This window comes from Oncorhynchus gorbuscha, linkage group LG06, assembly GCF_021184085.1.
Source record: "Oncorhynchus gorbuscha isolate QuinsamMale2020 ecotype Even-year linkage group LG06, OgorEven_v1.0, whole genome shotgun sequence".
In the NCBI taxonomy this organism is placed as follows: domain Eukaryota; kingdom Metazoa; phylum Chordata; class Actinopteri; order Salmoniformes; family Salmonidae; genus Oncorhynchus; species Oncorhynchus gorbuscha.
In genome coordinates, this window is record NC_060178.1 from 25866051 (window position 1) to 25893745 (window position 27695).

General features: G+C 41.1%; 1 protein-coding gene and 1 long non-coding RNA gene across 5 annotated transcripts; both read left to right on the forward strand.

Annotated features, from left to right (window-relative positions):
• Positions 1-705: 705 nt before the first annotated feature.
• Positions 706-10868, forward strand: LOC124037070. The gene is made up of 6 exons (XR_006839106.1): positions 706-912; positions 8589-8707; positions 8784-8914; positions 9226-9273; positions 9391-9528; positions 10597-10868. It is a non-coding gene; the product is annotated as an uncharacterized LOC124037070 (long non-coding RNA).
• Positions 10869-13604: 2736 nt separating this feature from the next.
• LOC124037071 (retinal Mueller cells isomerohydrolase) lies at positions 13605-22019 on the forward strand. 4 transcript variants are annotated; one of them, XM_046351707.1, is made up of 14 exons: positions 13605-14983; positions 15379-15461; positions 15589-15739; positions 17162-17269; positions 17390-17531; positions 17626-17773; positions 17872-17953; positions 18046-18178; positions 18320-18459; positions 18547-18676; positions 18799-18913; positions 19055-19149; positions 19269-19380; positions 21669-22019. In XM_046351707.1, exons 1-14 carry the CDS (start codon positions 14973-14975, stop codon positions 21815-21817), a joined length of 1599 nt encoding a protein of 532 aa, XP_046207663.1. In that variant the 5' UTR covers positions 13605-14972; the 3' UTR covers positions 21818-22019. The 4 variants fall into 4 exon arrangements, with proteins under 4 accessions (XP_046207663.1, XP_046207664.1, XP_046207665.1 ...); XM_046351708.1 differs by having other exon boundaries at positions 13606-14983; positions 15379-15465; XM_046351709.1 differs by lacking the exon at positions 15589-15739 and having other exon boundaries at positions 13606-14983.
• Positions 22020-27695: the final 5676 nt, after the last annotated feature.

Genomic DNA, 27695 nt, shown 5'->3' on the forward strand with positions numbered 1-27695 from the left:
TTATTTCTACTTTGCACATTCTTCCATTGCAAAACTACCATTCCAGTGTTTTACTTGCTATATTGTATTTACTTTGCCACCATGGCCTTTTTTGCCTTTACCTCCCTTCTCACCTGATTTGCTCACATTGTATATAGACTTGTTTATACTGTATTATTGACTGTATGTTTGTTTTACTCCATGTGTAACTCTGTGTCGTTGTATCTGTCGAACTGCTTTGCTTTATCTTGGCCAGGTCGCAATTGTAAATGAGAACTTGTTCTCAACTTGCCTACCTGGTTAAATAAAGGTGAAATAAATAAAATAAATAAAATCTGCATATAAATGGAGAAGAGAGCTTCCTACTGCCTGAGCTATGAAAAGTGATGTGGTAATGAAAAGGTTGTTACTAGTAAAGAGCATTTGAAGTATTTTCAGTTAGCCTTTTCATTCTGGATAGTTCACCTAAAAGAGATGACTCAGAACAGCCCTTCATTCAGTAGCCATGAATGTGTTAAACATGGGTGGGGGGTCTCAGACTGGCCTCTGCCTGAGTCCTCCAAATCACTAAAGGCGTCTGCATGACTCAGTACGGCTGGCGCCTAGCCAAGTGGCTGGCCGAGTCGAACAAGTGTGCTCCATACTCCCTTAAAAGATCTTAGTTTTAAAAAAATAGAAAAAGCGGCAATAGTACTGTTTGTCCATTTTGAGACGCCGTAGCCAGTATGCGCACCCTCAAAATAGTCTGAATGAATCTAAGATAACTCAAGAAATCTGTCATTAATTTTGACATTTTTGCCGAGGAGATCTTTTACATCTAACTAAGATGCTTGGTGCAGTATTTTTCATTTGCAGGAAAACGAGTCGTCTCTCGTTGAATGACAATAAAGACTTTATTGAAGAATCCCAGCTGTTGACCAATCAACGAGGAAGGTGCGTAGACTTCGGCTCCGAACTTCGGGTTGCCTCCAGAATTTATTTTTTGTGTTCAATATTAACAAAAACGTCACAAAATGTCGTAATATATGGAGGAACTGTTTTAGCTGGGAAGCATGGGGACGCCTTAATTTCGCCCCTGCCTTCGCTTATGTCCATATATGTCATATACCTCTCTTACTGCAGTAGACTGTGCTCTGCTGCAGATCTAAATCACTGCTAAAGAGAGTTTGGTGGCTGGTGGAGATGGTTGTAGTGAGTAGAATATCGTACAATCAGTACTGACATTAGCAAATCTAAAGCACTACCCTATCCTTTTTTGACCATGTGTATCTAACCTCCTTTTATTTACTTTCATATTTTGTGTCACAGCAATGCCTAACTGGATAACGTACTGCAGGAGGTGGTTGTTATGAGCCTATAGAAAACCATTTATATAATATCACTGTTTTCTTTGTGCTATTCTGCAAAAAAGAAGGAAAAGAAAAACAAGTCAAAATTGCTATACACATTGGTTTATTAGTTCATTAGAAAATGTTATAAGCATAGTTCAGAAACATTTTTAAAGAGACAAAAGGAGAGGGCCTCATTAGATGATTTACACATCGTGTTGCTATCCAGCTGTGTCCCACTGTAATTTAACACACCCAGGCCTTTTGTTATACAAAGTAGAGTGACTTTCTTTATTTTCCCACCCATCTGTCAAACTCTCCCCACCCTCAACATATTGTTTTTCAAAGGTTTCACGAAGATCTATGCAACAACAAATGATTACCATAATACCCAAATAACATATTGTTATTGTTATCCTGATATTGCACAGGGGTAAAGACATTCTATGGCTTTATACACACGATTACAGTTGTTATTCCCACACAACAGTTGCCTGCTGTGTTACTACCTTTCCCATGTCCTGAGGAAAGGTGCATCCATAATTCAATATTGCAACATATGATTAGAATCTAGAGTTAAGTTGTAGAATAATATTACTATTAGACAAGGGAGGACTTGTCTACGGGAACCAGGTAGTTACCCTGGATAGTGGAGGCCCTCGGTGATGAGATGATAGTATTAGAGGTTCCTGTCCTGCACAACTCAGCAGGAGGGACTTGTATGTAGTTCTGAAGCTGCCTCCTCTGAAGATCTGATCAGAGAGAACCACACTAGTACACTTTCAGCTCAGCAGATCTGTTCCCCAAAGCCCATTTCTTAAAGTTCCAATACAGCCATTTTTATCTCAATGTCAAAACATTTCTGGGTAACAATGAAGTACCTTACTGGGATTGTTTTCAATTTACATTTTCAAAATTAATAAAAATAACTTCTTAGCAAATAGCAATTTCTCAAGCAATAATTTTGCTAGCACTGTCTGGGAGTGGTCTGAGTGAGGGGACTAATTGGTCAAGCCTAATGGGAGGGATATGTAACCTGAAAATGAACTGTTATTGGCATAGAGGTTTGAAACTCCCTTTGTTATTGGTCTATTAACTTATATTGCCTGGTGATGTCACCAAGTAGGCTAAAACTGAAATTTCAGGTGGTCTTTTCCAACAGCTTTTACACTAAAAGGGCATTATCATCATTTTCACAATTTCACAGGAATTATTCCAACCAGACCTGGGTCCAAATACTATATCCCAATTAGCTTCACATACGTTTCGAAGAAAGTATTCATATATATTTTATTTGAAAAGACAAGTAGGTGAAAATGTTCATGTATTTGGAAATACACTTGGAAAGTATTTGAAAAATTGTAATACACTGACTCCAATACATTCCCATGCATTTAACCCAGGTATTTGAAAATCATATTAAATACAATTCCATCAACTATTTGGTTTCTACAAATAACCATTAAAATGTAGGCCGTCATTGTCAATAAGAATTTGTTCTTAACTGACTTGCCTAGTTAAATTAAGGTTTAATAAAAATAAATAAAATACTCATAACTGTACTGATTTTGGGTTGTGTAATTGAAAATACTCAAATAGACAGAAAAAATATTTTTAATAACAGATAATCAAATACACATGCATTTGAAATCAGGTCTTATGCCAACTTCATAGTGTGGAAATATATATAAAACACAGGAAAATCACATTTGACTGTACAGGGCCTATAACACCTCATTTTCTTCTTTCAATAGTGGAGTTTAATTTCCAATGCAATATGTATGACCATCTGCACAATTTAGCCTGCAGCTTTTATTGAGCAGCTTTATTGTAGGCAGTTTAGACAACAACAAAAAACTCAGTACCAAAGTTGGATGCCAATCGCATCCAACTTGGGCTCCCGAGTGGCGCAGTGGTCTACGCCACTGCATTCCAGTGTCACTGCAGTACCTGGTTGAAATCCAGGCAGCATCACATCTGACTGTGATTGGGATGCCCAGTGTTGTCTGGGTTTGGCTGGGGGAAATAAGAATTTGTTCTTAACTGACTTGCCTAGCTAAATAAATAAAACATCAAAGAACAGTAACTACCAGACTGTTTGTGATCAGTTACTGAATGTGTCATGAATGGTAACATGTCATTCAATAAGTTATTCCTGCAGGCATATAGTTTATATATGCTAATGTTTACAGTACTGGCTCACTGTAGGTAGGTTTAGGCTATATTAACTAAACTAAGCCAAAACAACAGCTTGTAGTGGCTTACTGTATGTACTGCTTTGTTGGTTGTAGGGTCATAGTGCATGCACCAGGTGGCAGTCTACATTCAATGTTTCACTATAAATTCTGGTTCTCAGAATTTACTGCTACATGATATATCATTTTGATAATCTCTGAGGAGATTTGATACATTGTTGCCCGTGTTGGCATAATCACTCATGAGTCTTGTCAAAGGTCTCACCAATGTGTACAGTACTCTTTTATTGAATTGTTCCGCCTATGAATAGTCACGTGACAAATGTTCAATCAGCTGCCCCCAGAACAAGGCACATCATTAAAATAGTGTGTAACGCCAGTGAACTCTTTATTCGATCTGTGTCTTCGGCGCCGTTGAGAATGTGGCAAGTTGGCCCCTGCTAGCAACAAACTAAGACAATGTGTGTTTTTGAATGATGATTGTCTTCCGTTTCTAGCTTCAATAAAATTATGAGTTCGCTTGTCACTCCCGGTCCTTACAGGGCGAGAAAACTGGTAATCTTTTCTTGTTACGAAGTTGCCCGTTAAATTAGCTTGCTAGCCAGTACAATGTGGTGAAATAAATAATGCTGCAAGTTGACTGGGAAGTAGTTAACTAAGATCTGTGCAGATCACTCAAAATGCAAAATAACACTGTCTTTTATGTTTAATTTTTAGCCAGACAGACAACCCCGAGCCAACAATATGTTAGGATTAGCAGTAAAGCTCTCGATACAGAGCCTTACGAATAATTAGGCCTTCTTTTAGAATGTTGAATATTGTTTTATTTCTAAACATGTAGAAAGGGGGCGAGGGGGTAGTAGTATGTGGCCAATATACCATGGCTGACGCTTCGAACACACCGACATTAATCATTGCGCAAATAGTACCAGCATCAACCGGATATGTATGCTACAAAAGTTCGACATTGACTTTCTGCTACCATTTCTGTCAAAGCCGTCTAAACATACAGTTTGACTCACACGTTCCGTATGCTCCACACCGAACACAATGCAAACGCAGCGTTTCAATTTGTCCCAAAATGCAAAGAGCGGTCGATGTGTTCGAGGCGTACGGGTTGCTCTTTCGCAACGCTGAGTGCCTGGATACCTTAGCCATGGAATATTGGTCAAATACCACGAACCCCGAGGTGCCTGAAGATATCAGCATGTTTCAGTTCGGCTGACGTTGGCTATGCGAACCTAGTGTTTGCATACTCCCTTAAAATAACGCTTGAAAAATAGAAGAAAACACGAACAGTATTATTTGTCCATTTTGAGACATCGTAGGCAGTATCCACTTCCTCAAAATAGTCAATCTAAGGTAAACTCAAGAATTCGGTCATTAATTGTCATGTTTTTGTCGTAAATCTTAGTTGCGAAATGTTACATCTAACTAAGATGGTTGGCACAGTATTGTCTCTCGTTGAATGACTACTTTGTTGAATAATCCCTATAGTTGACCAATCATGGACGATGGGGCGTTGACTTCGGCTCCCGAATTTTGGGCACACAATTTTCTTGAGGCCAGCCGAACAGCCGAAAGTCACAACAAAGCCCAAATCCAACAAAAATGTCACAAAGGTGTCTTAGTATATGCACTCTAACTTCCTGTTTCTTCTGGGAAACACGAGGGCGCCTTTATTGCTATTATAAACTAATATAATTAGAACACTACAACAAATGTTTTGTCATACCCGTGGTAACCCGTACAATTTCCTTTATTTCAGCGCCCCAAAAACGTAATACTTCAGATCAACTGTAATGTCAATACCATTGTAAAGCACAATTTCTTTCCTTTCCAACAGAATCAATTACATGACCTAAACACTGCCCGTTTCTGCATAATTCAAGCAGGGCAATGAGCCCCGTTGGGTCTTTTTAAAAATGGCGGATGGGGAAGCGAAACTAATGTGTGATAGTGAGAAGGAGAGATGTTGTGTGGGAAAATAGCTTTTTTTCACTCTGTCCAACATATCACCTCTGAAATGTAAATAAAACTCTATAAAGAGTTTATATAATGTGTCATTACATACCTATTTGAAGGTTTGTGTCGAATTTGAATCGGGTTTTTAGGGTGGTGCTAAAGTGATCTTAGAAGTAAACAGCGGCTTTGAGCATGATGATCGCATGCAATGATGATGCAAAAAATGACTACCCCGTCACTGTCCATTTCTTGTTTTTAAAGGATGAGAGAAGTGTTACACCTGGTGGAGAGAGATTTTAAGACAGAAATAGTTGCTTTATTCGTGCTGTAAATTACGACATGACACGCCACGATGTAACGGAGGGTCCGTCTTTTTCAACTTTTCTCCAATACTAATAGAACCATTACCATGTCGATCAGCGCTTGAATAGAAACCTAGTTCACACCCCCGATTTTGAAGTCAACACAGTCGCTACAGTCCCATTAGTTTTCTGTGTAGCCTCGTTTGAATGTTGCGATTGCGCACATTTTTAACGGAATGGGGTGAGTTTATACGGTCTGATAAACCAAGGCTGTCAGCAAATCAGCATTCAGGGCTCGAACCACTCAGATTATTGTGTTTAAATATTCCCCATGTAATGTTAATGGGGAGCTAACATGGCTGCCATAGAATGTTGAAGTGTAACATAAATGCATCATAATGCTCATTCTAGACATTCAGGTACATAACATTACATAGGGAATAATTTAATGCTAATTGGGAACTCTTTCAACACCTTGTAAAGCCCATGCCCTGATGAATTGAGGCAGTTCTGAGGGCAAATATACTCAATATTAGGAAGGTGTTTTGTATACTCTGTGTATATGCCTCTGTCCCGATAGTTTGCTTGCTTGCCAATGTTTTAGGATGTGCCTTAATCAGCTTAACTACATAGTTTAAAGTTCCAATGTAGCTGTTTTTATCTCAATATCAAGTTATTTCTGCGTAACAATTAAGTACCCTACTGTGATTGTTTTCAATTAAAATGGTAAACAAGAAAGAAAAATGGTCTAAGGCACTGCATCTCAGTGCAAGAGGAGTCACTACAGTCCCTGGTTTGATTCCAGGCTGTATCACATCTGGCTGTGATTGGGAGTCCCAAAGGGCGGTGCATTATTGGCCCAGTGCAGCCAGGATAGGCTGTCATTGTGAATAAGAATTTGTTCTTAACTGACTTGCCTAGTTAAATAAAGGTTATGTTAAAAATGTACTATTACTGTCTGGGAGTGGTCTGAGTGGGGAGGGGAAAACTAGCTGTTAGAGCTGCAACGAGCGATTCCGGACATGGATTCTCAATCCACGAAACCCGTAGTAATATCAAATATTGGCGATATTACTCTGTAATGTAGACTTTTGCTAAACAATTTGTACGTTGATGTAGTGTGCCCATCGGTTATGAGAGTTCCAACCTGTGTTGAGAAATGATGTTTTTACTGTCAGTTTCTGTTTGAAAGAACACCAAAACCTATACTAGCATGAGCTTTGCAGTCTCTATTGTCCAACGATCTGTTATTGAACACATGATGTGACATGACCTGTTCGCTAACAGTTTAAGTGACTTGTAGCTGCTGTGATTGGACGATACAGCAGCTATTGAGTGCCGTCATGTGTTCGCAGGATGAGTAGTTTGTACGACAACTAACTCTGGTATCTACATAGCCTTGACTTTTCTTCTCAGTAAAAAATGTTTTTTAATATATCTATTATTTTTGTACCCATTCAATGTTTGGAAACACGCGACCACATGTTGAAATTAGTATGCTACAAATGAGTGAGTGTCAGTTTCAGAACCGAAAGTGTGGAAAGAGGGGCGTGTCCTTTCGGAGCCCTATAGGCAGTTTTGGAACTGTTTTTCTTATTGGTCTATTAACTAATTTATGTCCCCAGGCAGGCCAAAACTCAGTCTTTTCAAACAGCTCTTACACTAAAACGTAATCTTTTTCACAGTAGTATTCCAACCTCCTAGTGTGCTAAAGTAATATCACACAAATCACCTTTTTGACTGCACTGGGACTTCAACCCAAATGCAATGTTACAGATAATTAGCTAATCTTTTAGAAAGTACTGTAGGCATGCATGCATACAGCTATTTACATTTTCCATTTGCAGTGGAATTAAGTTGCAAAGCTTTTCCGAGCGGGAATGCCTCTGCGAAAATATCGGAAGCACTTCAGTGTATGCGGACTGTTTTACAGCTGTGGCAACTGTTGACTGGTTGCATGAACTGCTCAGGAACAATAGTAACTTCGGACCAGATGTCACCAGGCAACAGACTGTCCAGCTGCTGAAGAAGTTCCTCAAGAATCATGTGATCGAGGATGTAAAGGGCAGATGGGGTTCCGAAGATTTCGAGGACAACTGCCATCTCTACATGTAAATTTATCTATTTGGTGTGTTTCTTTTGAATTGTAGAAAATTGTATTGTACAAAACAAATTCATCAGCGATTGGATCGTCTCTAACATCTGAGAATGAGTACCAAAGTTGATAACAACATCATGTAGGCCAGTTATGGCCCAGACCATTGGTTTCCGGGACCAATCAGAACGGTCAGTGTTTCGCATTCCAGAAGTTGTCGGCGAGGGAGGCAAATCCAGACTGTTGAATGATCGATGACTCTGCATCTGTCCCATTATGGTGTCTGTGAGCACACGGGCAGCGCCATTGAGGCCATCTCCATTTTTGAAGTAGTCAATTTTCTTCTACTTCTGAGTTGGTAAACAAACTGAAATGGTGCATACTGCCACCTAGAGTGTGTTTTGAACAGGTATAAAGCCAAGGTTGATGATTTACCGCCACCTGCAGATATCAAATGTTTGCTCACGAGTGTAATTCATTGGCTGATCCCTCCATGATGACCTGGTAGGAATTATCAGATCCATAGGAAGTCTCACCCAGTTGAATACTTTAAAATTGTGGAAGTCCTCAATGGAGCTTCTGCTTAAACAAGCTTTTGAGCACGATTCCTCTATCATTCGTTTGGCCGGAGCGCTGTGGATGGGTAGCCGGGCAACCGCAGTGTCTCTGGTATGACTTCCTCACTTGTCTACATAATTGACAGATGCATTATTATTTTTCACAGGAAAATGTGGTTAGCTCAAAACAAGATATGGAGACTGAGCCTGTGAGCAAAGTGGTACAGCCCAGAGTACTAACAGAGGAAGAAATCCAGGATGTTTGGAGAGGCATCACTCTCACACAGTAAGATCCACTCTTAAATTCTTCTCAAAAGTTTGAATGATTAGATCCTTAATCTATTGCCCTTTCATGTTTTCAGCCTGCAGAGAACATTGGGATTGATCTCACTTGAGGATGTTTTGGATCCAAGACACGTCAATCCTCAAAACATTGTGTACAACGTGACCATTGTGAACAAGCATGGGGTTGTTACACTTTAGGATAAGACGGGTAGGTCTGATTTTATATCTGCACTCTGTCTACACAGTGTAGACCAGGGGTATCAAACATATAGCCCGCAGGCCAGATCCAGCCCGCTAGGGGGTCCAATCCGACCCGCGGATGTGTAGAAATGATAAAGGACGTACATTCATAGTTTCTTGACTGTGTCCAGCTCGCTAATAATAATGAAAGCTAGACAGTCAAAGAGCATTAAATTCCAAAAACAATAAATGGGACTTCATTTGCAAATTTCGACGGCGAGGAAAAGTAACCAATTTCAGTTCGGCCCGCCGGACCTCATTGAAACTTTTTCCCCACAGATGACCTCCCACACTGGGTTTTGTCTGCAATGAAAGGTCTTGCAAACTGTAAGTTACTTTTTTTGTGTGTGTGTTGTATGAATATTTCCCCTCATATGAAACCAGACTCAATATGAGAGCTTTTGTTTCAGACCGACATGTCAAATATCACCCATACCATTCTAGGGTCGAAGTATGATGCCAGCCAGCCATCCTATCCTGGGTTTGAGAGGGATGTGTTTAAAACGGTCTCTGACTACTTCTATAGCCTCCCTCGGCCTATTCTCACATCTGACTACTACAAGTTGTTTGTCAACATCTTGGGTATGTATACATTTGACAAACTTTTGAATTGAATGCATTATTGTCAAAGGTGAAATTGTATGACACTCAATTTCAATGGTTTCTCTGTTCCTCCCTAACCTAAGTTCCTAAAATCTGGATTAAATTGACCCTTCTCTAAGCCCTGCCCCCTTTGGTTACTGTTGAACTCAAACTGTTCAATGTCATTGTGTATTAAAAGACAGACTACCCCTTGCTAATCAGGAAATTGGATATGTTGTGGTGGACTGTCATTACAATTGCTTCACATGAACCATAACCTAATATTATGTTTGTAGTGTGGCTAGCCATTGAATGGCTCTGAATTCACTCAGCATGGCGCTAAGTAGCTAGAGCTCTCAAATCATACCCTGATGTTGACAGCAGATGGGAATTGTATTCATAACTTGACTGGTTAACATGCATTTAGAGAAAACAAGTTATATTGAGTGGCTGACTAGCATTAGCATTGGCTAGCTAACCAGCAGAGCTAGCAAACATGTTACAAAAGTATAATTTCAGATTGGAAGAATACTCCAACAGACTGCATTTCAGGAATAAATAGTAGTAAGTGCCCCCCCCCCCCCCCCCCCCATTTGAGTGCTGCCATTGGTTGCCCCAATGTCCAGTGTGGGACTTAGCAAAGGGTCAATTCACCCGTAATGTCATTTGCACTCCATCTTTAGCAACATTTGCAGTTATTTGTAAATTAGAGTACACATCTCAGGTTTACATTAGTTAATATGAGTAATGTGAATGGTGTTTTACATTTTCATCCATCTCTATGAAACGCCTCTGTAAATGGGAAAACAACTTATTTTGGATGAGATATTGTTTGAGACATATCTTTACTCTCCAGTTGAACAATACGATTGACCATATCTAATACAAGCAGCATGAAACTGCAACTGGTTTATTTGCCTCATAATAGAGGATGTCTCGACTGCGCTGTGACTTGTGTTATTACTAACTCTTGTGTCCAATTTAGCCCCCTTCCCCCCCAAGAAATGTGCCCACTCTTGTTTGTCCTGCTGGCTTCACAAGTTTTGTTTTTGTCTGGTCCCTTGCTAGTTTTATGTGGCTACGTTTTGGCTCCTAAAACTGAGGAAAGCGAAAAGGCGCTGTCAGAGCTCTCTGGACCTGTCTAGGCCGACCCTTCCTCTGCCTTCGGTGTCCACTTATGCACAGTACCGGAGTCCTAAGCAAAGTAAGCCTGCGTCTGCAAATCAAACTTTGTCTCGTGCCGAATACAAGTGTAGACTTTCCTGTGAAATGCTTACTTACCAGCCCTTAACCAACAGTGTAGTTCAGGAAGAAGAAAATATTTACCAAATAAACTAAAGTAAAAAATAATAAGTGACAATAACGGGGCTATTTACAGGGGGTACCGGTACCGCGTCAGTGTGTGTGGGTACAGGTTGAGTTCATTTGTACATGTAGGTAGGGATGAAGTGACTATGCATAGATGATAAACAGCGAGTAGCAGCAGTGTACAAAACAAATGGCGGGGGAGTGTCAATGTAATAGTCAGGTGGCAATTTGATTAATTGTTCAGTAGTCTTATGGCTTGGGGGTAGACACTGTTGCGGAGCCTTTTGATCCTAGACTTGGTGCTCTGGTACCGCTTACGGTGCGGTAGCAGAGAAAACAGTCTATAACTTGTGACTGAAGTCTCTGACAATTTTATGGATTTTCCTCTAACACCACCTATTATATAGGTCCTGGATGTCAGGAAGCTTGGCCCCAGTGATGTACTGGGCCGTACGCACTACCCTCTGTAGCACCTTATGGTCAGATGCTGAGCAGTTGACATACCAGGCGGTGATGCAACCGGTCAGGATGCTGTCTGGTGCAGCTGTAGAACTTTTTGAGGATCTGGGGACCCATGCCAGATCTTCTGTGTCTCCTGAGGGGGAAAAGTATTTTTTTGTGCCCTCTTCACGACTCATGGTGTGCTTGGACCATGATAGCTCGTTGATGATGTCGACACCAAGGAACTTAACTCTCCACCCGCTCCACTACAGTCCTGTTCATGTTAATGGGGGCCTGTTCAGCCCGCCTTTTCCTGTAGACCATGATCAGCTCCTTTTGTCTTGCTCATATTGAAGGAGAGGTTGTTTTCCTGGCACCACACTGCCAGTTCTCTGACCACCTCCCTATAGGCTGTCTAATCGTTGTTGGTGATCAGGCCTACCAATGTTGTCAGCAAACTTAAGGATGGTGTTGGCATTGTGTTTGGCCACGCTGTTGTGGGTGAACAGGGAGTACAGGAGGGGAGCAAGTACACACCCCTGGGGGGAATCAGCTTAGCAGACGTGCTGTTGCCTACCCGTACCACCTGGGGGCGGCACATGAAGTCCCAGGGTCCAGTTGCAGAGCGAGGTGTTTAGTCCCAGGGTCCTTAGCTTAGTGATGCGCTTCGTGGGCATTATGGTGTTGAACGCTGAGCTGTAGTCCATGAACAGCATTCTCACATAGGTGTTCCTTTTGTCCAGGTGGGAAAGGGCAGTGTGGCGTGCGATTTGAGATTGCGTCATCTGTGGATCAGTTGGGGTGGTATGCAAATAAGAGTGGGTCTGGGAGGATGCTGTTGTGAGCCATGACCAGCCTTTCAAAGCACTTCATGGCTACTGACGTGCGCTCTACGAGGCAGAAATCATTTAGGCAGGTTACCTTCGCTTCCTTGGGCACAGGGACTATGGTGGTCTTCTTGAAACATGTAGGTATTACAGGAAGAGGTTGAAAATACCAATGAAGATACTTGCCAGTTGGACTTTGTAGTCCGTAATAGTTTTCAAGCCCTGCCACATCCGAGTGTCAGAGCCGGTGTAATAGGTTTCAATCTTAATCCTGTATTGACACTTTGCTTGTTTGATGGAATAGCGGGATTTCTTATAGGCGTCCAGATTAGTGTCCCGCTCCTTGAAAGCGGTAGCTCTAGTCTTCAGCTCGATGCGGATGTTGCTTGTAATGCATGACTTCTGGTTGGGGTATGTACGTATGGTCACTGGGGATGATGTTGTCAATGCACTTATTGATGAAGCCGATGACCTGAGGTCGTATACTCCTCAATGCCATTGGATGAATCCCAGAACATATTCCAGTCTTAGCAAACCAGTCCTGTAGCATCCGTGTCATCTGACCACTTCCGTATTGAGCATGTCACTGGTACTTCTTGCTTTAGTAGGAATCAGCATGATATAATTATGGTCAGATTTGCCAAATGGAGAGCTTTGTATGCATCTGTGTAAAGGTGGTCTAGTTATTATTATTTTTATGTATTTTTCCCTCTGGTTGCATATGCTGGTAAAAATTTGGTAAAACTGATTTACATTTGCTAGCATTGAAGTCCCATGTTACTAGGAGTGCCGCTTCTGGGTGAGCATTTTCTTGTTTGCTTATGGCCTTATTGAGTTGGCTGAGTGCTGTCTTAATGCCAGCATCAGTCTGTAGTGGTAAATATATTGCTATCAATAATATAGATATAGAACTCTCTTGGTAGACAGTGTGGTCTACAGCTTATCATAAGGTGCAATACTTTGAGACTTCTTTATTAGATATCGCACACCAGCTGTTATTGACAGACACCACCACTGAGTTTGATGAAGAGTTTGATGAGTAGAAGCTGAGTTTGTCCCAGAAGAGCAAGCCACCATTGCTGATAAGTATGAAGAGACCACAAGCTTTTTGTATTAGAAACTGAAGGTACATTTTGTTCTTGCAGCTAAATGAAAGGTGGGAGGAATATACAGGTGAGATCACCTCCCAATTTAGACTGCAAGTATGTAAAAAATATCTTTAGGGTTGAATTATGCATATTTATGTTGAGTAATGTGTTTTTGTGTATGTTATTTTGAAACTACTGCAGTAGTTATCTTTAGTCTGGATAAGAGCCAATTAAGTTACTTTGATTTCTTATGGAGTATAATAAGAGACTAAAGCAAACCAAGATTAGATTTGGTGTTTTTCTGTCAATGTTGCAATTGATCTACATTCATACACTACCATTGACAGAGTATACAGTATTCAAACTTTAAAACGGTTGAGCTGTTTTAGGGATTACATTTACATTTACTAAGTGTGATTTGTCTACCTAGTTCATTAGGTTTGTATGAAGTGCTCATAACATTTTGTGTCTGTTTCACTTTTTTTATTTTTTCTGGCATTGCACTTTTCTGTAGTTCTTTCATCTAATGTATTTTTTAAAATTCCATAACATTCTCTTAAAGTTCAGCTCAAACTGCTTTATTATATATTTTGGGCTTGGGATTTGTCTCTATTTTCTTACCTGGCAAGTTATGTTCAGCCATTTCGGATACAGAAAAGTTTTGCACTATTTTCTGTCATTTTAAATGAATGGTAGCTTTGACCAATCAATACAATTGTTAATATATATATATATATATATATATCTGCCATATTATGTATTTTTTTTGCCATCGATGAAGTCTTAATAAACCTTTTGGAATCCGTTTGATGCATTTTCCGAATACCTCTATGGCTGTATACTTACCTCAAAGGAAGAGCCAATTACAACAGTTATGAACTTTTGTGTATTATTTCCTTGCCAAGAATCTGTTATGCTACATTCTTAGGAGAATGTCCAACTGTAAAACAAAATGTTTTCTCCTTACTAATCATGCAAATATATTGGCTTAATGTTTTGATGGATGTGGTTTATTTCATATCTGTTTACCTTAGTGTCCTTGTACTGTCTGGCACAAGAAGGGAGAGCAATGGTTGCTACTCAGACAGAAATACTGCCTTGCATCACTATTTACTTTTTAAAATGCACAAATTCCACAGTATCATTGCACTATCCCTGGAAGGATGTGGCAGAGAAATTTCTTAGAATTCCAAGTGCATTGCAACCCAAGTCTGACCAACTGACCGCTTCATTCATCTAGATCAGGATGAAGAAAAGGAAGACGGCTTTAATCATACTCATCCATAACACCCTCCGTGTGGGTGCCTACAGAGAATATTGATTAAATATAAACTTGTTTTCATCTGGAATCCATCAAATTAGTTAGGAACGTAGAGTAGGAACGTCTTTCTCTGACAAAACGTGTAGGACACATATTTGAAACCAAAGATATTGCATAATGAACTGCATTACTTTCCTGTTCACTTCAATGAAGTGTTTGTTGTCTAGCCCCTTTTGTAACCTTTTGGGGCTTTCAGGTGAGCAAATGTGGTTCTGGTCTTAATTAGGCTGAGAAATTCCTTGAAGGGGTAGAATTGTGTGGTGGTGGTGGGCTAAACTTCACTGGAAACTGAATGGTCTGGACACAAAGGAACTTTTGTTTCAGAGACCTCTGGTTTGGGGGTAGATTCTCAGACTCCCGGCGCTCTGCATGGGAATGGAACTGTCTATAAAGGCTGCTGCTCACTCCGCATTTCAGACTGGGCTTCCTGCACACAAGCTGTTTATTCTCTGAAGGAAAATGGTTAGTCGGTGAGTAACTCCTTTTTGTACATTTTTCTTCGCTTCGCATAACTTTCCAATACAAGAATATAGTAAGTTGGTGAGGAAGCAAACTTTTTGCAGACTTTCCGCATTGCGTAACTGACAGGAGTATGTAAATTGTTGATTAACTGTGTGGTGCTAAGTTATATAAAAAAAAGTATTTATACCTTCTCATTACTATTCTACTGCATGCTACTGTCAAGCAGTTGAACATTTCTTTTTCTGGTCTGAGATTGTAGTTTTTGGTTTTGATGAAGTTAAACTTCACATTTAGGGCAGAATGAGGTACCTCATTTTGATTTTTAGGTTGGGCCAGAAAAGTCAGATCACCAGCCTATGCTTTTGTGAATGGATGTTTATTTTCACTTTTGTTTCATTTTCAGAATTCAGCATCCGGCTGGTGGGTACAAGAAAATATTTGAGACGTGTGGAGAATTGAATGAACCTATTCCTGCTATCGTTGTAGGTAGGTGAGGAACAGGTCTTAGACTCCACTCCCTTTTGGTTTACAAGCAAGAAGGTTGGTGTTATATCATGGCTGAGTGAGGATTGAACACGACAGGGTAACATGGATAATTTCATGCTGTGTTCAGGTGTGATTCCAGAATGGCTGAGTGGCAGTCTATTGCGTCTGGGACCCGGCCTGTTTGAGGTGGGGGCTGAACCTTTCTACCACCTTTTTGATGGCCAGGCCCTCATGCACAAGTTTGACCTAAAGAATGGCCATGTGACCTACTATCGGAAGTAAGCCCCTGCGTGTTGACTTCAGTGATGATGCATAACACGTGTACACTGGCGGTGGTGAAATCTATATTATGAGGAGGGGGCCATGCAATCATTTTACAGTAACACACTGGTAGTAATTGTGGAGTTTTGTGAAATGTTCCCCTCGGCCAATAAATGTGACTGGAATGTTTTGGGCAACCTCAGCGTGGGCTGTTTCTAATTAAAACAGTGACTAAAGCACAGAGACCTTCTGCTCTCAAAGGCTTCTGAAAGCTAAAACAGAAGTGGGCCTATCAATTCCCAATCTGTATGTTCCAAGCTACATGTTAATTGTTTTTAATGTCCAATGCAGCTGTTTTTTTTATCTCTATCAAATAATTTCTAGTTAACAATTCAGTACCTTGTTTTTTTTACTGTTTAAATTGAAAAAGTAATTTCTCATGCAAGAATTTTGTTATGACTGTCTGGGAGTGGTCTGCGTGCGGGACCTAATTGGATCAGCCTAATGAGGGAGAGACCGTATCTATCCTGAAAACTAACGGTTATTGGCAGAGGTTTAAGTCTTTCTTGGTCAATTAACTTCTACCACCTGGTGATGTCGCCAGGCAGGCCAAAACTCCATCCCTCTAAAACAGGCTGAAATTCCAAGTTTTTATTATTTTATTTTCCTTCTTCCCCACCACCTACTCTTACACTAACAGGGATTATCATTTTCACAGTATTATTTCAACTTCAGAGTCGATGTCCACGCACCCGTGCAAATCTAATTGGCATAATAAAAAATACCCACAAGTCAGTTTTAGCTAGAGCTATATATTTTTTTGCATTGGACGAGTCTCAATCCACTGCATCCTCCAGTCGCACTTCCGCATCTGCGGTGAAAGGTGACCGAGCTAGAGCGGAGTTTGTCAGACCATAAGACATCCCGAAAATTAGTCGTCTTACAAAATTGTCTGTAGTGTACGCAAATGGGACTCTCACAAACAATGGTGTTTTGCTTTATGACCCCCACAACCATCTTGGGAATTGTCTGAAGTGGGTACAGCTGATCTGACAACTTCTTTCTGGAGTGTCCGAACAGTTTAGGCTACGTGTCATACATGTTGTTTTGCTCTAGGACGCTCACAAGACTCGTCTGAAGGTCCCCCGGCACCAGTTGTGGGGAAAATATTAATGGAAGTACAGTGTATATATGGACACTGTTTAGTGCCAAAAATAAGGCACTAAATGTAAAAAATAAAATTAAAATTAAAAAGTCCTGATCTTATATCGCTGATCAAGAACAGACACTTCAGAACCAACTTTCTTTGGATTTTCTGGGGGGACTGTTGTTCCATGTAGTGAAACTGTTATTCAATGTGTTTGGATGGGCTAATAAGGCAGTAAGGCCAAAAATTACAGGGCTTAGACTGTTAAGTTAACCCTTATCTTCCTCTGTAGATTTGTCAAAACAGATGCCTATGTGCGAGCCATGACAGAGAAAAGAGTGGTCATCACTGAGTTTGGAACAGCAGCCTACCCAGACCCCTGCAAAAATATATTCTCACGGTCTGATTTGCTCTAATTTTATGATAAAGTAAAACAATGTCCTCACAATTCAGTTATTAGGCATTACATAAATTAACCACGCTTTCCTCATTTCATGAACCCTTTTCTTTGTCTTTGTAGGTTTTTCACCTACTTCAAAGGGATTGAGGTGACCGATAATTGCTTAGTGAATGTGTACCCTGTTGGTGAGGATTTCTATGCCTGCACAGAAACCAACTACATCACCAAAGTGGACCCAGACACACTGGAGACTCTGAAAAAGGTATGTGCTGCTCACCCTGGCGAACATCAGATAGATTGAACATAAGAACTGTCGTACGTCACAAAGGAGAAGTCTCACAAACTTGTTTCTCCAGGTGGACCTGTGTGATTACCTCTCGGTCAATGGGGTGACGGCTCATCCACACATTGAAAGTGATGGAACGGTGTACAACCTTGGGAACTGTTTTGGGAAGAACATGTCATTGGCCTACAACATTGTCAAAATTCCTCCCACACAGAAAGGTTAGTTCTGCATACAGCATTGAGACTATTTTTCTTGAAGTGAGATGTCCCTAAATTAAGTGCATTGGGTCTTGTCTTTTTCTGATGCTTGTTTTCAGACAAGTCAGATCCCATTGCAAAGTCCAAGGTTCTTGTGCAGATACCCAGCAGTGAGAGATTCAAGCCCTCGTATGTTCATAGGTTAGTGACATCGTTGATTGAGTTCACATTCTATATTGGAACATTTGTGCTTATTACATTTATTTCAATGCTTTTTCTGTGTCGTCCATCAGCTTTGGAATGACAGAAAACTACTTTGTCTTTGTTGAGACTCCAATAAAGATCAACCTTCTAAAGTTCTTGACTGCTTGGAGCATCTGGGGCACAAATTACATGGATTGCTTTGAGTCAAACGAAACCATGGGTGTAAGTAAACTTGTAGACCACTATTCTCTAACTGTATACAAAGCCTGTTAGCGTTTCACTTTTGATTAATATAGTGCCAATATATCAATCTCACTATTACAAATGTCTTCATCACCAGATAATAGTATTTTTCTTTTATAGACATGGTTCCATCTGGCTATGAAGGACCCAGCTAAATACATAGAGCATAAATTCAGGACCTCTGCCTTCAATCTCTTCCATCACATCAACAGCTATGAGGACGATGGCTTCATCGTTGTTGACCTGTGCACTTGGAAAGGGTAGGTAATTGACCAGTTGTTGTAATGACTTGAGAATAACATGTACCAGACACTTATCCAGTGCCCCTTTCTTTTGTTTGGTTTCAGTCATGAGTTTGTCTACAACTACCTATATCTGGCCAACCTGCGGGAGAACTGGGAGGAAGTGAAGAAAGCTGCTATGAGGGCACCTCAACCGGAGGTCCGGCGATACGTTCTGCCCATAGACGTCCACAGAGTAAGCTTTGTGCCCTTATTCTTGTCATTTCTGAAATAAGTAGTAATCACTGCTTTGATGTTATCATCTCAGGATAGAGGACTATATCAGTGAATATCAGTCTTTCTCTTTTGTACTTGCAGGAGAAACAGGGGAAGAATCTGATATCCCTTCCGTACACCACAGCCACTGCAGTGATGCGCAGTGATGGAACCATCTGGCTGGAGCCTGAGGTTCTGTTTTCTGGACCACGACAAGGTAACCCACACACAGCGTGTTTTGATGTTCCCCTATTCTTATACCATCTGATGCCACTAACGATCTGTTCTTTCATATCATCAGTCGTAAGATTTTCCTTATTCGGTAGAATCAGTCATTGAAAATCCTTTATCACTGCAGCATTCGAGTTCCCTCAAATCAACTACAGTAAGTTCTCTGGGAAGAACTACAGCTATGCCTATGGACTGGGTCTGAACCACTTCATCCCTGACAGGGTAAGTATAGCACGCAGGCGAGAACTAGTAGTACATTATCCAACTCTGATTAGGTTTATGATTAAAACTAACCTGCTGATAGTCATTCAGGGAGTGAGTTTGATTGTGTCCTGCTCCAGATTTGCAAACTGAACGTGAAGACCAAGGAGACGTGGGTGTGGCAGGAGCCAGACTCGTACCCCTCAGAACCTATCTTTGTGCAGACCCCAGACTCTGTGGAGGAAGATGACGGTAAACAGAAGGGTTTTAGGCGACTCTATAATATCACAATCTGTTGTCTAACATTTCAACTGGATCAGGTGGCATGAATTACCATACCTAAGCAGTGTTCGGTTCTAAATAACAGGATAAAAACTGCCGGACATCTATAAAAGCTCAAACCAAGTTTATTCACCCAATGTGTCAGGCAGCTGAACAGACAGACATGTTCCCACCAGAACAAGTGTGTGTGTGTGTGTATATACAGTTGAAGTCGGAAGTTTACATACATCTTAGCCAACTACATTTAAACTCAGTTTTCACAATTCCTGGCATTTAATCCTAGTAAAAATGTCATCTTAGATCAGTTAGGATCATCACTTTATTTTAAGAATGTGAAATGTCAGAATAATAGGAGCGAGAATTATTTCAGCTTTTATTTCTTTCATCACATTCCCAGTGGGTCAGAAGTTTACATATGCACTCAATTAGTATTTGGTAGCATTGCCTTAAACAATTTAAACTTGGGTCAAATGTTTTGGGTAGCCTTCCACAAGCTTCCAACAATAAGTTGGGTGAATTTTGGCCCATTCCCCCTGACAGAGCTGGTGTAACTGAGTCAGCTTTTCTAGGTCTCCTTGCTCGCACACGCTTTTTCAGTTCTGCCCACCAATGTTCTATGGGATTGAGGTCAGGGCTTTCTGATGGCCACTCCAATACCTTGACTTTGTTGTCCTTAAGCCATTTTGCCACAACCTTGGAAGTATGCTTGGGGTCATTGTCCATTTGGAAGACCCATTTGCGACCAAGCTTCAACTTCCTGACTGATGTCTTGAGATGTTGCTTCAATATATCCACAATTTTACTTCCTCATAATGCCATCTATTTTGTGATGTGCACCAGTCCCTCCTGCAGCACAGCACCCCCACAACATGATGCTGCCACCGCTGTGCTTCACGGTTGGCATGGTGTTCTTCGGCTTGCAAGCCTCCCCCTTTTTCCTCCAAACATAACGATGGTCAAACAGTTCTATTTTTGTTTCATCAGACCAGAGGACATTTCTCCAAAAAGTACAATCTTTGTCCCCATGTGCAGTTGCAAACCGTAGTCTGGCTTTTCTATGGCGGTTTTGGAGCAGTGTCTTCTTCCTTGCTGAGCGGCCTTTCATGTTATGTCGATATAGGACTTGTTTTACTGTGGATATAGATACTTTTGTACCTGTTTCCTCCAGCATCTTCACACAGTCCTTAGCTGTTGTGATTGATTTGCACATTTCGCACCAAAGTACGTTCATCTCTAGGAGACAGAACGCGTCTCCTTCCTGAGGGTATGATGGCTGCGTGGTCCAATGGTGTTTATACTTGCGTACTTTTGTTTGTACAGATGAACATATGGTACCTTCAGGTGTTTGGAAATTGATCTCAAGGATGAATCAGACTTGTGAAGGTCTACAATGGTTTTTCTAAGGTCTTGGCTGATTTCTTTTGATTTTCCTATGATGTCAAGCGAAGAGGCACCGAGTTTGAAGGTAGGCCTTGAAATACATCCACAGGTACACCTCCAATTGACTCAAATGATGTCAATTAGCCTATCAGAAGCTTCTAAAGCCATGACATCATTTTCTGGAATTTTCCAAGCTGTTGAAAGGCACAGTCAACTTAGTGTATGTAAACTTCTGACCCACTGGAATTGTGATGCAGTGAAATAATCTGTCTGTAAACAATTGTTGGAAAAATTACTTGTCAGGCACAAAGTAGATGTCCTAACCGACTTGTCAAAACTATAGTTTGTTAACAAGAAATATGTGGCGTGGTTGAAAAACAAGTTTTAATGACGCCAACCTAAGTGTATGTAAACTTCCGACTTCAACTGTACATGTGTATCTATCTCCAGCCCACAATATGGGGGAAGTCTCCTCCTTCCCTCTAAATATTACACATTTATTGCTAGGCAGGAAGTTAAGTGATGTGGGTAATAAACTGTTCCTTCTCGCTTAATGGGATCTGAACTGAACTCGGCCCCATTCCTCACTAATCCACAGCTCTCCACCCTTATCAGTGACCGCAACCATATACGTTCCTCCTACAGATAACCATTCACTTCTGTTCTAGAAACCAGACTGTGGCCCTTTCCATAGGATACCTGATGATTTAACCGTATTTCAAGTTTATAAGTCAGAACCCATCAGTGGGATTCACCTTCGTGAGACGTAAAATGCTGACACACCGGCAGTATACAACTTGAAATACAAATGTAGGTATGCCTCTCTCGCACACTTCTGGTTTTGTGGTTGTGATACTGCTCTCTTTTCCTCCTTCTAGGGGTGTTGTTGAGCATCGTGGTGAACCCTGGAGCAGACCAGAGGCCAGGGTACCTCCTCATCCTCAATGCCAGAGATCTGACAGAGATTGCACGGGCTGAGGTGGAGGTTATCATCCCTGTCACCTTCCATGGAATGTACAAGCCTTAGGAACACTTTCTCAACACATCTACAGAACAATCATAATACTAAAACTGTTGGATTATACTTTACACAAGACATCTAGTTACAGTGCATTTGGAAATTATTCAGACATCTTCCCTTTTTCCACATTTTGTTAACGTTACAGCCTTATTCTAAAATTGATTAAATAAAAATAGTTCAGCAATCTACACACAATACCCCATAATGACCAAGTGACATATTTTAGACATTATTGCAAATGTATTTATCAAAATACAAATACCTTATTTACATAAATATTTAGACATTTTGCTATGAGATTTGAAATTGAGCTCCGGTGCATCCTGTTTCCATTTATCATCCTTTAGATGTTTCTGCAACTTGATTGGAGTCCACCTGTGGTAAATTCAATTGATTGGCCATGATTTGGAAAGGCACACACCTGTCTACATAAGTTTCCACAGTTGACGGTGCTTGTCAGAGCAAAAACTAAGCCATGAGATCGAAGGAATTGTTCGGAGAGCTCCGAGACAGGAATGTTGAGGCACAGATCTGGGGAAGGGTACCAAAAACTGTCTGCAGCATTGAAGGTCACCAAGAACACAGTGGCCTCCATCATTCTTTAATGGAAGAAGTTTGGAACCACCAAGACTCTTCCTAGAACTGGCTGCACGGCCAAACTGATTAATCGGGGGAGAAGGGCCTTGGTCAGGAAGGTGACCAAGAACCCGATGGTCACTTGGACAGAGCTCTAAAGTTCCTCTGTGGTGATGGGAGAACCTTCCAGAAGGACAAACATATCTGCATCACACCACCAATCAGGCCTTTATGGTAGAGTGGCCAGAAGGAAGCCACTCCTCAGTAAAAGGCACATGACAGCCCACTTGGAGTTTGCCAAAAGGTACTTAAAGTACTCTGACCATGAGAAACAACATTCTATGGTCTGATGAAACCAAGATTGAACTCTTAGGCTTGAATGCCAAGCATCACATCTGGAGTAAACCGGACACCATCCCTACGATGAAGCAGGATAGCAGCATGATGTGGGTATGTTTTTCAGCAGTAGGGACTGGGAGACTAGTCGGGATCGAGGCAAAGTACAGAGATCCTTGATGAAGTCCTGTTGCACTCTGGAGCAGGTTAACAACCCTAAGCACACAGTCAAGACAACACAGGAGTGGCTTCGGGGTGTCTCTGAATGTCCTTGAGTGGCCCAACCTGTGCCCGGAGTTATCATATCAAACATCTTTGGAGACCTGATAATAGCTATGCAGCAACGCTCCCCATCCAATCTGACAGAGCTTGAGAGGATCGGCAGAGAAGATTGGGAGAAACTCCCCAAATACAGGTGTGCCAAGCTTGTAGCGTCATGCCAAGAAGACTCAAGGCTGTAATCGCTGCCAAATGTGCTTCAACAAAGTACAGAGTAAAGGGTCTGACTATTTAGGTAAATGTGATATTTCAGTTTTAAAAAATTGCAACATTGTCTACAAACCGGTTTTTGCTTTGTCATTATGGGGTGTTAGGTTCTAATTCTCAGAGTAAATAACTCAAGGACACTAGAGAAGCTTAGCCAAGTTGAATTCTTCCCAAAGGGTCGATACAGCTGTAATTCAGACATGGCTTCCAAGGGAGGGTTGCATCATTCTTGCTAAGCAGGGAACTAAGTGATATGAGCCTTCAACGGTTTCTCCCCTTATCAGTACTGTCACATGCGATTGTTTTCCCTGCACTCAGTCCCTCCCAAGCTTCATCATGGCACCCCTCATTTCTCTTTCGTAGCTAATGTTCCTATACTTCTGAGTATAACAATGTTCCAAGTTTAGCCCTGAATCCAAAAGGGGTATTGAGCGTAGATTGAGGTGGAAAAAAACAATTAATCCACTTTAGAATAAGGTTGTAACTTAACATTGTGTAAAAAGTCAAGGGGTCTGAATACTTTTCAAATGCACTATCATTTGAGTATCTATTTGTTGAGGCATCGCTGGTGTTGCCTATGGAATGTACTGTTTGATCATGTAGCCTGTTCATTTGCTTAGTCCACTTAGTAATGTAAACTCAGAAAAAAAAGAAACGTTCCTTTTTCAGGACCCTGTCTTTCAAAGAGAATTCATTAAAATCCAAATAACTTCACATATCTTCATTGTAAAGGGTTTAAACACTGTTTCCCATGCTTGTTCAATGAACCATAAACAATTAGTGAACATGCACTTGTGGAACGGTCGTTAAGACACTAACAGCTTACAGACGGTAGGCAATTAAGGTCAGTTATGAAAACTTAGGACACTAAAGAGGCCTTTCTACGGACTCTGTAAAAACACCAAAAGAAAGATTCCCAGGGTCCCTACTCATCTGCGTGAATGTGCCTTAGGCATGCTGCAAGGAGGCATGAGGACTGCAGATGTAGCCAGGGCAATAAATTGCAATGTCCGTACTGTGAAACACCTAAGACAGTACTACAGGGAGACGGGACAGACAGCTAATCGTCCTCGCAGTGGCAGACTACGTGTAACAACACCTGCACAGGATTGGTACATCCGAACATCAGACCTGCGGGACAGGTACAGGATGGCAACAACAACTGCCCGAATTAAACCAGGAATGCACAATCCCTCCATCAGTGCTCAGACTGTCCTCAATAGGCTGTGAGAGGCTGGACTGGGCTTGTAGGCCTGTTGTAAGGCAGGTCCTCATCACCGGCAACAACGTTGCCTATGGGCACAAACCCACCGTCGCTGGACCAGACAGGACTGGCAAAAAAGTGTTCTTCACTGATGAGTCACAGTTTTGTCTCACCAGGGGTGATGGTCGGATTCGCGTTAATCGTCGAAGGAATAAGCGTTTCACCGAGGCCTGTACTCTGGAGCGGGATGGAGGTGGAGGGTAAATCATGGTCTGGGGCGGTGTCACAGCATCATCGAACTGAGCTTTTTACAATTGCAGGCAATCTCAACGCTGTGCGTTACAGGGAAGACATCCTCCTCCCTCATGTGGTACCCTTCCTGCAGGCTCATCCTGACATGACCCTCTAGCATGACAATGCCAACAGCCATACTGCTCATTCGGTGTGTGATTTCCTGCAAGACAGGAATGTCAGTGTTCTGCCAAGAGCCCGGATCTCAATCCCATTGAGCATGTCTGGGACTTGTTGGATCGGAGGGTGAGGGCTAGGGCCATTCCCCCCCAGAAATGTCCGGGAACTTGCAGGTGCCTCAGTGGAAGAGTGGGGTAACATCTCACAGCAAGAACTGGCAAATATGGTGCAGTCCATGAGGAGATGCACTGCAGTACTTAATGCAGCTGGTGGCCACACAAGATACTGACGGACTTTTGATTTTGACATCCCCTTTGTTCATGGACACATTATTACATTTCTGTTAGTCACATGTCTATGGAACTTGTTAAATTTGTCAGTTGTTTAATCTTATGTTCATATAAATATTTACACATAAGTTTGCTGAAAATAAACGCAGTTGACAGTGAGAGGACGTTTCTTTTTTTTGCCGAGTTTGTCTTAACCTTGACCCAGTAACTGTGTTGCATAATGAGGCCTAGTGCTCATTAGCTATAATGGAACCATGTTATGTCTGAACCGCATAATGAGAATTTACACCAGACCTATTTGAGATTTCTATGGTACATGTTTCAACTTGTATTTACAAATGTATTCAGCTACTTTTATACAAATAAACAAAATTGCATTGATAGTGTTATTATATTACAAATCTCAACAAAAACATTTGTGTGATGGTACACATTGTTTAGCTAATTAGTTCCTCTGTAAAGGTGTTTTGTCAAATAGAGATTTAACATTATACTTCTGCTAAAGGTAATTGTTTAAAATAAAAACCAGTGAGTCAGCTTCACACGGAGTAATGGCGTACTTAATTTGTCTTTGGAGAGCTGGTATTCCTGTTTGATTTTCAGGCAATTACTCAACCTGATGAGCATGAAGAAAAACATGGAATGGATATCTGCAAACTGATCAGGATTTCCACTCAAAGGATTTGCAAAACTATTTTTTCGTTAACCTACCAAGTGGCATTCAATAATCCTGCATTTTAAACGCAAACCCGAAAATAATGACTTGTGATGGCCAGCGCCAAATAAACTATGCCATTATGTAATAGTTTTGTTTTTTCCAAAGAAAACAACAGCTGCTTCCAGTCAGTGAGGACCAGCCAATACTCTGTGAACCTATATGTGTCAGGTATGATTCTCAAATATTTACCTTCCCCATGTCCTGGGGAAGAATCACTCTATCCCAGAGTCTGCCAGACGAACAGGGGGCAGAGCTCTCCTTTAACCTAAAAGGATAAACACTCCTGGTAGCCCTTTACACTCGTAACATTATACGGGTTGAAAATGGCAGATTTGGACACTGATAAGCGCCTAAATTGGAACGCAATGGCTGCAAAGTAACATACTACACATGACTTCAGAGTTCCGGCTCTGAGCTTTCCAGCGCTGTATGGGTCTTGACTGACCGCTGTTCTAAACTTGAACACTGCATGCGACAAGAAGTTTGCAAGTTTTTGGTTTCCTGTGGGAATTGCTGTAAATTACGAGGACTATGTATTTTGAAAGGATGAGGAGTATAATAAATACTGCTTTGTCATACAAACAAGCCAAACCCCTGTGAATCCGAACGCGCACTTCACATTTCCATATAAAACCAATGCTATATACAATGTCAACGTTTATGATCACTATGTTTGATGCACAGTTACAATATGACATAGCATTGGGTTGTCCTCAACAGAATAGGCCTATATTTGTTGCATTGTGAAGAAAATTTGCTGTGGACCAATCATCTGAATGCACACGACTCCATTATATGCGCACCAAAATTATCTGTTTCTCTGAATTTCTTTGTGAAAGCCTAACACTGTAAGATATATTTTATAATTTAGCTAGTCATGTTGGCAATAGTACAAGCTTTAATAGTACAAGCTTTCATGTGGGCTTTATGCCCACATGAATCAGATTGCAATTTATAATGGACTGTTTTTGGATTGCGTAAACAACAGTAATTGTGTAAAGATGGAGATGCAGGGTTGCGTTCCAAACAAAACAACTACAAGTGTTTTTGCTCTAATTCCCCAATGGCACAGCTAGGAGAGCTAAAAAAAACAAAGTTGAAGACTTCTTTTGAGCCATAAAAGTGCCTTGAAATTACTTAGGAACGGTGCACATATTGGGGAGGTGTGTGGCCACTTGGAAACACCAGTTAGCCTCTCACTCAAACCCTTGTAATTTGGGTTTTTTTATGTTACCGAATGTATCCAGAGTATTTTTAGATTTTGTTATCAACAAATGTGAAAAGTACAGTAAATGTAAAATGCACATAAATTCAACAGTGTGATGTTTGGATTATGTCAGGTGATCTGTTGTGTCCTCACCTTTCCTCTAATAATTTCCCCGTAATCTCCAAACTGTTCTCGTTTAATTGCTACCATGGTTATGTGTATGCTTTCCATATTTCTTTCTGTATTTTTGCTTTCCATATTCTTCCTGAAACACTCAAGATAAAGAAAACCACACACAAAAGACAGGGACCAGTTTAGTTAGTATTTTCAATATATAAAGGAACTGATGTGTAGGCACAAGGCAGATTTTCATAGTGACTACTACTGGCAATATTGGACAAACCATAGCATAACTAACTGTCAGGGCCATGGCGACAGTGATTTTTGGAACAGAGACATGCCACAGCAGACGTCATGGAACCCTGAGCCTTTAGTCTGTTGGTCTCTGCCTACAGGAGAGAGGATAAATACTCACAGATCTGTTCCATGACTAACACCAGCCAACCTTTTTAAGACACTGACATGAAATTCCACAGCCATGTCTAAGAATGAGTGTGAGAACTGAGCGCATAAGTGCCTGCTAAATGACACATGTA

Bases quoted from the DNA above. Each gene is read 5' to 3' on its own strand.
- LOC124037071 (XM_046351707.1), top strand. The intron at 18,460-18,546 runs GTAGGTAATTGA...GTTTGGTTTCAG, and splicing joins GACCTGTGCACTTGGAAAGG to TCATGAGTTTGTCTACAACT. The intron at 18,914-19,054 runs GTAACCCACACA...TTATCACTGCAG, and splicing joins GTTTTCTGGACCACGACAAG to CATTCGAGTTCCCTCAAATC.